We start from the raw sequence: 12458 nt of genomic DNA, 5'->3' as shown, positions 1-12458 counted from the left end.
TAAATATTAATCTGCAGCAATGTATATTATATTAATTGCTAATTGAAGGGTTTAATAAACAAACCTATGTACTCAGTTTGTCGAAATGTAAATAATTACAACATACAAAGTCTAATACATAAATCTGCCTAAGCCTTTCTTGTACACTCTTTGAAATAACACAGTTTCATGTTTTGGTTTTAGGAATGTTTTGATAACATTAAACAACTGTAATAACTCTTTGCTTTATCAGATATCGCCTTTTTTCTTATCAAAATTTTTCTATTTCTAAAAAAATTATAAACTAACTTTTCAACGAAACTATTTATATTTCTAATAAATGCTATTTTTGGGTAACTTAATTTAGCTTTTAAATTGATCAAAAACTAACTGATATTCTTTAAATGGACTTGAACTTTATATATGGATTTTGTTGCATTACGCGGCTACAGTATTTGCACCTTTCTCTTTTATTAGGGGGTAATTAAGCCAACTTGAGCTTCCAGTCGCACCTACTACTTTCCTAACATCAGTCACATTTCTTATCAGACTTAGATACTTATATCCTTTTGACCGATAACTAAATGACATCATTACTTCCCCACTGAGTGTAGATAAAACTCTGTAACCAGCCATTTAGAACAATAGTTATAAACACAATTCCAAACTTAGCACGCGTTTTGCATTATTATAAGACAATAACATTATGACGAAACAATGGTTGAAGTAGGAAACACAAAATCTGATTCAAAGTTGAACATTGTCTTCTGATTATTCGCTCTATTGTCTAACACATAAACCTGTTCTATTATGACATCACAGCAGGGTGTCTGCTGCACAACTGTTCGGATTTTCGTGTGGGATCGTACATGCGCGCGACGTGCATTCTGTGACGTCACAAACGCCCGGTATGTAATTAACTAAATGGAACTCACAACGAATTATGTAATACACTTTCAACGGGAAACGAAAACTTATCATTAAAAAAATTCCCGCAATAACGAGCTACAGAATTCGATTATGACGTCATTAGTAAAAGAGGTAGTAGACCAATCACGGAACTTACTTAAATCTGATCAACAAAAACGGGGAATTCAATTGTTTTATTGACCTCATTTTGATTGGCTAAATCAACTTAGACGAATTTACCATTGCGAAAACAATTTTTTCAACTGCATTTTTGTATACTACAATATATTCTAAACAGTTCAATCAAAGCTAACGTCATTACTAATACAATATCAATCATTTTTCTTAAAAAACTGCGTGAATATCCATTTGACCAAAACAATTTACTATTTTCCTTCTGCTTGTCGTTACTCGATTGTAGTGACTAATGGGCTAATAAATATTGAACGCTGGAGGTCTAGCTCACCGTTCTTTAAATCGTTCAATTAAATTCCCTCGACAATTAGCTCTACTTTGTAACTGTTGGAATTGGCCTTCATTTTTCAATTACTATGACCCACTAAAGCGCAGATGACACACTTTTGGAAAGTAGATTTCAAAATTTTAATTACATTTGAAGACCGAAACTTGGTCTCGTTCATTTGGCGATGTTTTTAAAACCTTGTTAACACATTGTAAAATAAAAACCCAACAAAACAAGGTCGATTGTGTTATTCTGTAAGGACTAATGTGGTAAGCTTATATATTTCTAGTTACATAACCTTTCCTATACTAATATAATTTAACCCTGGCTAATATTTCAAATGCTTACCATTATATTAAGTAAAATTAACTTGCAAGAGTTATAAAATTTTGTTATATAAAAAAAAAAGAATTAATCGATTTTTTTATAATATACGCTTGAATAAACTCTTTATTCCGACTCCTAATTCGACTAGTTTTACTTAACATAATAACGCCGTTGAAACTAGCTTGTAATTTCTATGTTTTCCTCTTAACTGCTGACTGTTTTATGTGTGTTTAAAACCTTTTCTCAACCAGTTTATTTAAACAAGATCGAGGCTATTTGCACAGCTAGTTGACTCTTTAATCTTTTCCCCGCGACTCACTAAACAAAAAATTCCAAAGTCTTATCAACGCATTACGTTGAACGGTAACGTTGCTATCTCATGGACTACTTAATCAATGCAGTTTATATGCCACACTGCATGTTGCATCCCATTATACAGGCTTTCTATTTCTTGTTTATCGTACGCACGCTTAGATAGAAGTTCTTAAGTAAATAAAGCACCCTGATGTGAATTGTTGTTTACGTTAATGAACTATTTGATTAAATCCCATTAGAAGTTTAATTCGATTTTTAATTTGAGTTCATGATTAATTAGCAAGAACAATATTTACTTAATAAGGGTGATCATTTGTATGAACTCAGGACGATTTTAAACATGTATTATATAAATACACAATTGCGTAGACCTAAAATATGAAAATTCATAAATATTTAATCATTCTAATTATGTTATTCTATTTATACTTCAGTTAATATAAAAATAAATGTATTACAAACGAAAGTGGTTAAAAGTGCAATTTTCAAACGCCCCTGTAGCATCATCTAGCGACCAAGTTTTTGTAAAAAAATATGATTTAGTAAGATACCCAGATGCATGAAAAGTATTACTAAAGTATAAAAATAAAATATTTTTGAATAAGGTTATCATATTATTATAAACTATCTGTATATTGATGTGTTAATATTTGAATTAATGATTTTTAATAAAAATTGTTGTTTTATTTAAAAAAAGATATTACCAGAAATTATTAAAAAAAATTACACAGTTTTAGGTAAATACACAAAACTTAATGTACAAAAATTTTTAGTTGAAAAATTCACTAAAATTACTACGAAAATAATTTTTTTTTAGCAATTTCTGATTAATAATTCACCCTGAAGGCATATAGAGAAATATTTAAGTTAAGTTCATAACAAATTCGGTTAACATAACGGTATGGTTAAGACTGCTATGTTATGATAATATTACTACAAGTTTATGATACATGTGATATGTTTTAGCATGTTTATGATAATTATAGTGAAGTGAAAATAATTTACAAGAAAAAAAAATAGTTTAGTGTTTAAAAAATTTTTAAGATATGACATTATTAGATTATTAGTAAAATTCAATTTAAAATATCAAACTAGTTTAATATAGCTTCAGCTAATGAAATAAGTATCTAAAAAATTGTCTAACAAAGAAAATTAACAAAAAAGTTTACAGAAAAAGTATATATTTTATTTTTCAACCAAACATTAAACATTTTTTTAGAGACTTAGCTTTACGAAACGTGGAAGATTTTTATAAATTTTAAGGCGGAGTTGCTAAAAAATGTGGGCGGTATTGGATCGACCAATCAAATCATTTCTTTTCAAAACAAGCTTGGTCGACCTACTTTTTTAATTTAGTCGCTTTAGGCCAATTATAAAAGGTGGATATTATTTTAATAATATTATGGTTGGCCTGTTAGCAAGAATACTAATTTCGTGCATTCTTATAGGTTTAATTTGATTGCTATTTTACCATTTAAAATTAATAATAAAAATTTGTTTTTTGGATGAAAAGTTATGGAAATTAGTTAAAGCATTTTTGCATAATTAACAGGGAAAATTAGATTTAATAATGGCGCCAAAAATCGGACGACAATATTATCCTTTGATCATTTAAAAGCCTTTGTTTTCATTCAAGAGCGGTTTTATCGTTTAATTATAAAAACAAAAACAATACAAAATCTAAATCGCATGTAGAGATTAAAATATAAGAGAAAAGAAATAATAAGCAGTTTAATGATCCCATGCCTTAGGCAATCAGGTGTCTTAATAAGCGGGCAAGATATTGCTGAAATAAAAGTTTTATTACCTTCAGAATTTTAATGATGTTGATGAGTTTGGTTTATGGCTAAAATAAAACGCAGCGTCATCAACTTGTTTAGTATTTAATTTCAGAGAATTGGGTTTTAAAAATGATGTTGAAATTTTTCTTAAAATGTAAATTGTTAGAAATGTTACTTTCAGCAGATGTTGTTCAATAACAAACGTAATCTTTAATGTGAAATCGTGTCAAATTTTAGTAACCAAAATTGTATGTAAAATAGGTGAAATTTTTCTTTGAAAATAAGATTAATTTGTTTGGTTAAGCCAATTTAATTCCCCTTTTTCGCGTGTCTTTAACACATTCTAAAACATGACGTCAATTATAACATATCAATAAAAACACACGACGTCTGTCATTAAATGACACTAACGGGACCCTGTAAAGAACGTTTAAGATATATTATCGACAATAAAACACAAAAAAAAATCAAACGGGAAAATGTAATAAATCTCGTGGTTAAGAAAAAGGGTTTTAGACGACGTTGTTTTTGTTTTAAAGGTCTGGTTAGCTTAGGTTTGTATCCAAAAGATAATTACAAACAAGTTAGAATGCAAGTTAAGTCCAAACTGAGCGAGTTAAAGTGGTGGAAAGTTCACCTTTAATAGAACGACGTTGCTGCGAATTAGAAAGTGTTCATTTTCTCGAAACGCGACAATAGAAGGACAAACGTTGTAATTGTTCACTTAGGATACCTACTAATTCGTGACATCACAATCACTTTGGCTCAGTCTTTATTACGTCAAAGTGGTTTGCGGGCTGCATATTATAATCAGGTATTCTAGAAGACACAGAAAAATAAAAATGCAGGATTAAAACTGACGTCTACTTGAATTTAATGCGAGTTATCAAGTGTTTTGTAATAAGTATAACCTCTAGACAGTTTATCTAAAGTTTACTGAAAGAAATGCTAAAAATGATTTCTAAATATAAGTTACTCATAAAAAAAAATTAAAATAAATGAAAATATTTTTTTACATTTTTAGATTGGTTATTTATATAATTAAATAATTAATTTATTTATTAAAATGGATATTCCACCTGGATTTATTAACCAACCAGCACTACCAAAGGTAAGTTAAAAAATATTTATTTTGGTATATTACAAAAATGCTACCAAACTTGATTCTAATCCCTGTCTATTTTTAATTAAACATAATGGTGCCATTTAGAATATAGAACCGCGGTTTGGTAATAAATAAGTATTAGTAATATTATGGCTTAATTTAACACTTGTTGATTGTTGTTAAGATTTTGAGAAAAACAAGTTTTGATTAAATTTTTTCAGTTTCTAATTTAAGAAAACGTGCGGCCTTGCACGTCGTAGTACCGCACCATCACGATGAAAAATAAATTGTTGTTTGCTATTGCGGTTATCTCCAAAATAGGGCAAAAATAATATAGGTCTAAGAGATATAATGCGCCAAAAAAACAAAATTTTAACTTTATTTATTTGTTTATTATAAGTCGTGTAAAGGTGTACTATATAACTATTTGGCCCTACTTGTTTTTTTGCGCAGATTTACTGTCATTAACTTTTAATTCTAATATATCCACATTTGTTTTAGATGATTCATAATCCACAAGCACCTTTATTGATGCCGCAACATTGTCAATCTAATATAACATGGGTCCAACAGTACACGAATGGACAAGCTATTATGGTGCCCACTTGCACAGGTAAAGTTCATTCAGTTTATGGGTTTTAATCTTTGTAAACAAAATTCCTACTGCGGGCTTGGAAATTGAACTCTTAAGCTTTTTAAGCCGATTTTAAACCCTCAAATTGTAAACAAAGTGTGAATGCAAGCCAGAAGTATTTGTTTTTCTTGGAAGCTGTTTTAACATTGATTGCTTCATAATGAGCTTTACTAAGAATAAACCTAAGTTCTTCTAGGGCCCATTTTTTCAAGGTTATTTTAAATTGTAATTTTTTTAGTTGCGCCCAGTCCTTACTGCACACAACCAGTGTTTTTGAACATGCCAGAGTATTACATGCCAAACAACTACATACCATACCATCACCAACCTCACTACATACCTGCCAACAACCACCCAATTATCATTCCTCAATCAAACCAAAATCAAAGCAATAAGTCGTCGAAAAGTGAGGTAATGCAATTTACTGTTGTCATTTAATAAAAATGACATTTTGAATAATTTTAAAGAATGACAAGAGCGTGGATAATGTAAAGTATTTGTATAAAAGTGATCATATGACTGTACCACATAATGTGTGGCCTATTATATATACATACAAAAGCATCGTTTATAAAGTTTCAATTCCGCTTTTTAGTACTTGTAAGTTACAAACCACTTACTTAAGCCGGAAGGTTTTAAGTGACCAAAAACCGAATGAAAGTTGTTGATGTTTAAGCTTGCAATGCAGAAAAATACCCGATTCGTGCTTGCAATATAAAAACAAAGACGAAAAAATAAGTTTTCATCAACAAAAATTTAATTTTTTTTAGAACTCAAATTCAAACAAGCACAAGATCGCAACACGTTATGAAAGTACGGACAGTGGGATCGCGGAATCATCTGTTACCTCACAAACCACATGGAGCAGTGATGAGTCAAACTTGGAGATTGACTCGATCGGGTCTCCCAAAAGCATCTCAGGACTTACTGACGTCATGAGTGGGTTAAGTGTGACGTCAGAAGGCAAGGTGGGTTTGGAGTTCGATTACTTACACTAAGCATGTAAGCTAACCTAAGTGTGAGTAATTTTAATGTTTTTATTAACCTTAGGACAGCGAAGATTTACTTGAAAAGTTTTGGTCAGTATCAGATGACAATTCATATTGGAGATCTTCCCGCCAAAACCCTCCGATGACGTCAATGCTAATCGCTATAGCGAAACAAATCGACTATTATCTTTCCGACGACTACCTTGTCAAGGACAAGTATTTGTTACGTCAGATCCGGTGCAAGAAAGATGGTTACGTCAGCATCAAACTGATTACGTCATTCAAAAAAGTGAAGAAGTTGACTAAGGATTGGTCGGTGGTGCGCAGCGCCATCGTGCGGAAATCAAACACGATCGTTGTGAGCTCGGAGGGATTGAGAATTAAAAGGAAAACTGTTCTGTCGGAAAGTTTAAGAAGGCCAAGGCTTCTAACAAGTGTCTTGGTAAGCCAAATTCTTAATAATAAACATAAGCTATATTATAAGTATCAAGAGTCATAACTTATCTTTTAATTTAAGTAGCCTTGCCCTTCTCTTGATAGATAAATAGATGAACAAAATATTATCATGTTTTGTAAGCATTTCTCTATAGTACAATCTGACTAATGCATTGACTTTTAAAATTGTTGTAAAATCACATTTCTCACAAATTCAAGTAAATATCAACTTCAAATTTTTAGGTCATTCGACTTCCACAAGAATACAACTCGGTCGATAAAGTGACGTCATTGTTCCGAAACTTTGGGGAAATTAGTTTGGTAAGATTACTGAGGGCAGATAAGGAAGTACCGACTGATCTTAAGAATTACGCAACACAAGTACAGGATATAGGTAAGCTTTCATATCTATTTATAAGCTTAGAATTGATCGGCTTGAGTCAGGTTGGATATTGAGATAATTTTTCCGACTTTGAAGATATAACATGTGACTGGCATTGCTTTATACTTGTATTGATTGTATGTGATATTAAGCCTTTAAAATCTATGTTTAACCAGGGTATATCATATTAAGTTACTGGAACAAACCATTTTAAAATTAAAATATAAACTCTATGTCTTTTAAGACAACAATTTGCTTTAAATTAACTTATATTTACAAGCAATTTAATATATAAAACAAAGATATGTATATTGCTTAGTTTAAAACGGGGTTTACTAAATTATAATGCTGATAATGAAAATTTTTTGTTAATATTTATTTATAATTTAGCCATAAACTTTATCAATAATATATGTTTCAATTAGGTGTAAGCTTATGCGCAATTATTGACTTCGAGTCTGCTGAAGACGCTCTGACCTCCGTTCGAGTTCTTAAATATTATCAGCGCCAAATCGACGATGACGTCATCGAAAATAAAAGCGACTCCAACCATGATTCATCCACCGAGAATTTGGTTGCCACAAAATACAACAACATTCTAACAGGTAATTAAGTTTAAAGATAGAAAATCCTGACCTGAGTTTTTTAGGCCCAAGGGTATATTGCATGTGACGTAAAGAATGGCGATTAAAGATGAACTGAAATTAGATTAAACTTTTGGTAACCTTGCAAAACAATATTTTAAGCTCGAGAATGTGTTCCCCTTTTTTTACATTTGTCAAGTGCCACTTTAAAGTATATTTAGACTAAGTAAAATGGAGATTCTACAGAAAAGATTTTGCAAAAAAAATAAATAAGTTGCCTTCTAAGTTGCATTTAAATAGTCTTATTTTAATTCTCTAGGTCTCCCGCCTTTGGGGAATACCCGTTTGGCTCTTCTAGGACCACGTGTTCGAAGAACGTTGTACAGGCAAGACCGAATCGAACCTCATTTTGCAACTAACCAGCGCACCAATCCATCTGTTTTAGACACCATTAATAAAACACCAGCAAACCATATTGGAACACCACCGGCCTCGTGGCGCCCACGTGGTCACGAGAAATTCTCACGTGCTAATGACGTCACAACGACCTGCAGCAAATCGCTTCCCAAAAACTTTGAAACTTCCCGCCCGTGGGCATTACGTCTTGCCGCCGTGACGTCATCGCACAAAAATGCTTGCTACGTAACCAGGCAACCGAAAGGACCGGACAGCACGAATGGATTTAAGTTTACAAGAGTTGTTTAAACTGTTTTTTTTTTTTTTTTTTTTGTTGGTATACTGTTTAACTGCCTTTATATTATTAAACTCGTGGTGGAATTTGCATATACATACGTATTTTTTATATAGTTTATTCTCTCGCTTGCCTTAATACAGTTTTGTTTATAAAATTGGTGGCTTTTTATTTATTAGTTAAACAGAAGGTATCAGTTTTAACAATTTTTTTTAAAGATTTTAAAGAAAAATTTTTGAAGATGTTTATTGATAGATTGGGTTGATGCAGGTATGCATTGTACTGGGGGTTATTTTAAATGGGTTGCCGGGATAAACAAGGGTAATCATTCGAGACATGGGGGCTTTGCAATGATGACTCATGGTAGGTTTGTGATGCATCACGTCACAAGGAAAGCGCCTGAATAGTTGTAAAAATTAAATTTCAATTTAAAACGCTAAAAAAATTTTCTGGAAAATTCCTTAATTTAAACTTGACCTCAAATACTTGAACTAAACCACAAATAAACTTTTTTTATAGTCTAAGTTGAACAGTGAAATCACTTCCTTAAATTAACAGAAGCTTTTACTTACATATATATATTTATTTTTAACCAATATAAATATATCCAATAAGATTTATCTATTAACATATCTTAAACGTACGGTTTATATACCTAAACCTAACCTAACCATTATGTTTAATTTAGATATATGAACCTGAATGTCCGACTTGATTTACTATGAAAAATAACATCAGAATTGTAACCTGGTTTGCTCGGTGCCGGTTCCCGGGGCACGAAACCGGCATAACCTGGTAACTTCCTGTACCGTGACCTAAAAAACACGTGGGTTTAGGCAAAATTGCTTCATAAAAATAAACAAAAGTTGAAAAAATCAATTTTCTTTTAATATCACGTGACATATGACGGCATTAGCAAAATTATAAGCAAAATTTCGATGCCATTTAAGTGCCTTGCTTTTAATTATGCATAGCTTTTAATCTGCAAACATTCAATGTTAATTTAAACATTATTCTAAAAAACAAAATTTGTCTTTTTTTTTAAACTTACTGATCGGCTATCGACGACAAGGGATCAACAGATTGGGTTAAATTATTGATATTTCTTTTATCTTTAAATTTGTAATTGGTGACCTGACTTAACTGTAATGTGATCCAACAATTATTTTTTTTCAATAACATAAATGAATTTATTTTTGATTTTTAATTTCTTTAAAACCTAGTTTAAAAATAAGTTCCCTTTTCTCTTTAATTACGTAAATTGTTCTACCTTATTTTTAACACTGTTACACTCTAATGCAAATGCATCGTTTTTTCTGGATTGATTTCTGTTCCATTCGCTTGAAACTTTCTGCCACAATTCCGCCCGCTCTTCGGACCTCTGAGGCTGGTATCGAACCTAAGATACCAAGATCAAAAATATTTTTCAGAAGAAAGTAAAGACGTTATTTTTTGTTTGAAACGATACATATTCTGATTTAAATCTGTTTTAATTTAAAACTTTTCTGTAGCAACTTTTTTATTTAAATTTTAAATTATTTTATAAACTATTGACCATATCTGAATTTTTTTCTAGTGTCGTATTAGGGACTTTCCACTCAGGGACTGGAAGGCAATTTCCAATTTGAACTCTTTTACTTGAAGTTTGCCATTCATAGTCTGTGACGTCATTATCTAAGGTTTTATAAAATTTGTATCTAGATATTAGTTGGGATTTAAAAAAATAACTAATGTTGTTATTTTATTAAAAAAATGTTTTAAAAGGGTTTTACAATTGACGGCAGCGTGGTGTAGTGGTAAAAACAATTGCTACACCACCATGAGGTCGTGGGTTCAATCCCCATTGATCTCATGCTGTGGTGCCTTTTAGTAAGGCGCTATAAACGGTATGAACTTCTGCTGAGTCAGCAAATCAGCAGCATAATTACTGGGCAATTATAGTCTATAATATCCCAAACTGCCAAAGGCAACTCGAAACTGGGTCGGAGTAACTTATGTTACTCTATGTTTAGGTCGCGCATTCGACTTTTCCACATCGAGGATAAAGATATATACAAAAAAAGTGTTTTAAGTTGCACAGAAAGGAAATTATTTTTAATTTTTTTTGTAACTTTTAAATTTTCATTTCAACTCTTAAAAAACTTTTATAGTCAAAATGAAATTAACTTAAAACCATAATTGGCGTATAGCAATTATATGTCCCAACTGTAACATTTAACCCAGGTTTAACTAATTTTAAAACATTAATATTTAATAATGTAAAGAATTATTTATATTCCTTCACTTTTGGTCGCAAATTTTCTAGAAATTTGTCAGTAAAATCTTTTTAATTATTAATGAATATTCGCTTTGTTTAAGACACTTAATTCTACAGCGATAAATTTTAATTAATTTTAGTTCAATTTGCAACTATTCGAGACAGTTTTTCAATTTTTATTTCCCAATAAAATAATTTATGATATTTCAATTCTGCTTAGGACATCTGGTTTTAATTAAATCATAAATATTGTTTGGAATTTTTGGGTCAAATATTTGTCCTTTAATCAATATAGAATTAAATTTCTAATGATTTTTACCTTGTAAATTCTCCTTCTTTCTTATAAGCCTTTTCTGAGGTGGTTCCATACCCACAATAGGCTTATCTGTGCTACGTTAATAATTTCAATTGTGTTACATTTTATATCATTAGGAGCTGTAAATATTAGGACTTCTTTAAATGCCATTTTTATATTATTCTTATCTTATGACAAATACTTCCATTAAAACACATGATTGATAACGTTACCTAAAAAGTGACAAAATTTAGCCTTATTTTTACTCCAAATGGCTTTATATTTTTTTCATGATATTATTTAACAGAATACTTTAAATAATAAGACTTATTTACTGGAATATGGGGACTGTGACGTAGCTACCGAGACCCAAACACAAAGAATTGTCGCTTTCATGACCCACAGGGCGAACGTACTTTCGTGTTCCGATGTAGTCCGCGTGATTTTTCGATACACCTTGGTTGGTGTCACTTAAGCATAAGTGTGGTAACTAGAAAAGATTGTTGGAAATTTACTTTGAATTTTTAATGTAATTTAAATAGGGTTAATGTAGTATACAAATATACATTATATTGTCAGCAAGTGCCAACAGCTGATTTTGGTTAAGTAACTTGTGTACAAAAACGATACATTGGCATAAGCTTAACTTGTACATTATAAAATTATATGTGCAAAGGCTTGTAAAAAAGTCACCTAATGTAGGTCTGCTAAATCAAATTTGCAATATGAACTGTCTAAGTAATAAAATACTGCTTACGACCCACAGTAATTAAATCCATATTAAACCACATAATGAATTTATAAGTAAAATTTTTTGAAAAATCATTATGGAAAATGTCTCAATAATATAAATTTAAATATACGGACTAGCCAATAACGTAATACCAGATGTCGTAAATTTTATTAGAAAATATGACGACATTTAAATAACGAGTTTTTTCGACTATATATATAAAGTCTATATTATTCAAAATATTACAAAATGAAATCAAAGTCTTAAAGGTTTATACAAAAATTTGAGAAAGGCGAGATGACTCGAATAGTGTAAAAATTAAAAACTTTTAAAAAAATCATTTTTGCGTAATTTTTAAAGGTTTTTAAGATACTAAAAATTATACTTAAAAATTAAAAAAAAAATTTGTATAGTTATAAATTAATACCTGATGGTAGTTCGAATGTTTTTTCGTATTTTCTGGCGTTTTTTTGTACAACGCCGCATACGTTGATTTGTACAATTCATCACCAGTATATTTAACAACCATTTTATAATTTTTATTTTAATTAAATTACACAAAATTTAAATTTTTAGTAA

At 30.5% G+C, this 12458-nt stretch overlaps 2 protein-coding genes across 2 annotated transcripts; one reads left to right on the top strand and one right to left on the bottom strand.

Annotated features, from left to right (window-relative positions):
• Window positions 1-4821: 4821 nt before the first annotated feature.
• Window positions 4822-8608, top strand: LOC145755380 (uncharacterized). The gene is made up of 8 exons (XM_082571604.1): window positions 4822-4885; window positions 5381-5492; window positions 5752-5924; window positions 6284-6481; window positions 6564-6944; window positions 7181-7331; window positions 7745-7924; window positions 8223-8608. The coding sequence occupies exons 1-8, from the start codon at window positions 4841-4843 to the stop codon at window positions 8606-8608; spliced, it is 1626 nt and encodes a 541-aa protein (XP_082427730.1). The 5' UTR covers window positions 4822-4840.
• Window positions 8609-8839: 231 nt separating this feature from the next.
• LOC145755378 (uncharacterized) lies at window positions 8840-12408 on the bottom strand. Its single transcript, XM_082571603.1, has 8 exons — window positions 12307-12408; window positions 11482-11636; window positions 11171-11241; window positions 10150-10268; window positions 9865-9993; window positions 9646-9737; window positions 9293-9409; window positions 8840-8993 (listed from the first exon to the last, which is right to left on the bottom strand). Exons 1-8 carry the CDS (start codon window positions 12406-12408, stop codon window positions 8840-8842), a joined length of 939 nt encoding a protein of 312 aa, XP_082427729.1.
• Window positions 12409-12458: the final 50 nt, after the last annotated feature.

Source organism: Corella eumyota, chromosome 6 (assembly GCF_963082875.1).
Source record: "Corella eumyota chromosome 6, kaCorEumy4.1, whole genome shotgun sequence".
Lineage (NCBI taxonomy): Eukaryota > Metazoa > Chordata > Ascidiacea > Phlebobranchia > Corellidae > Corella > Corella eumyota.
This window is presented reverse-complemented; position numbering and strand designations above follow the sequence as displayed.

Bases quoted from the DNA above. Each gene is read 5' to 3' on its own strand.
- LOC145755380 (XM_082571604.1), top strand. From the start codon at position 4,841: ATGGATATTCCACCTGGATTTATTAACCAACCAGCACTACCAAAG. The intron at 4,886-5,380 runs GTAAGTTAAAAA...CATTTGTTTTAG, and splicing joins ACCAACCAGCACTACCAAAG to ATGATTCATAATCCACAAGC. The intron at 7,332-7,744 runs GTAAGCTTTCAT...TGTTTCAATTAG, and splicing joins AACACAAGTACAGGATATAG to GTGTAAGCTTATGCGCAATT.
- LOC145755378 (XM_082571603.1), bottom strand. From the start codon at position 12,408: ATGGTTGTTAAATATACTGGTGATGAATTGTACAAATCAACGTATGCG. The intron at 11,242-11,481 runs GTAAATAAGTCT...TTATTAACGTAG, and splicing joins GTCACAGTCCCCATATTCCA to CACAGATAAGCCTATTGTGG. The intron at 9,994-10,149 runs GTCAATAGTTTA...TTGGTATCTTAG, and splicing joins TAGAAAAAAATTCAGATATG to GTTCGATACCAGCCTCAGAG.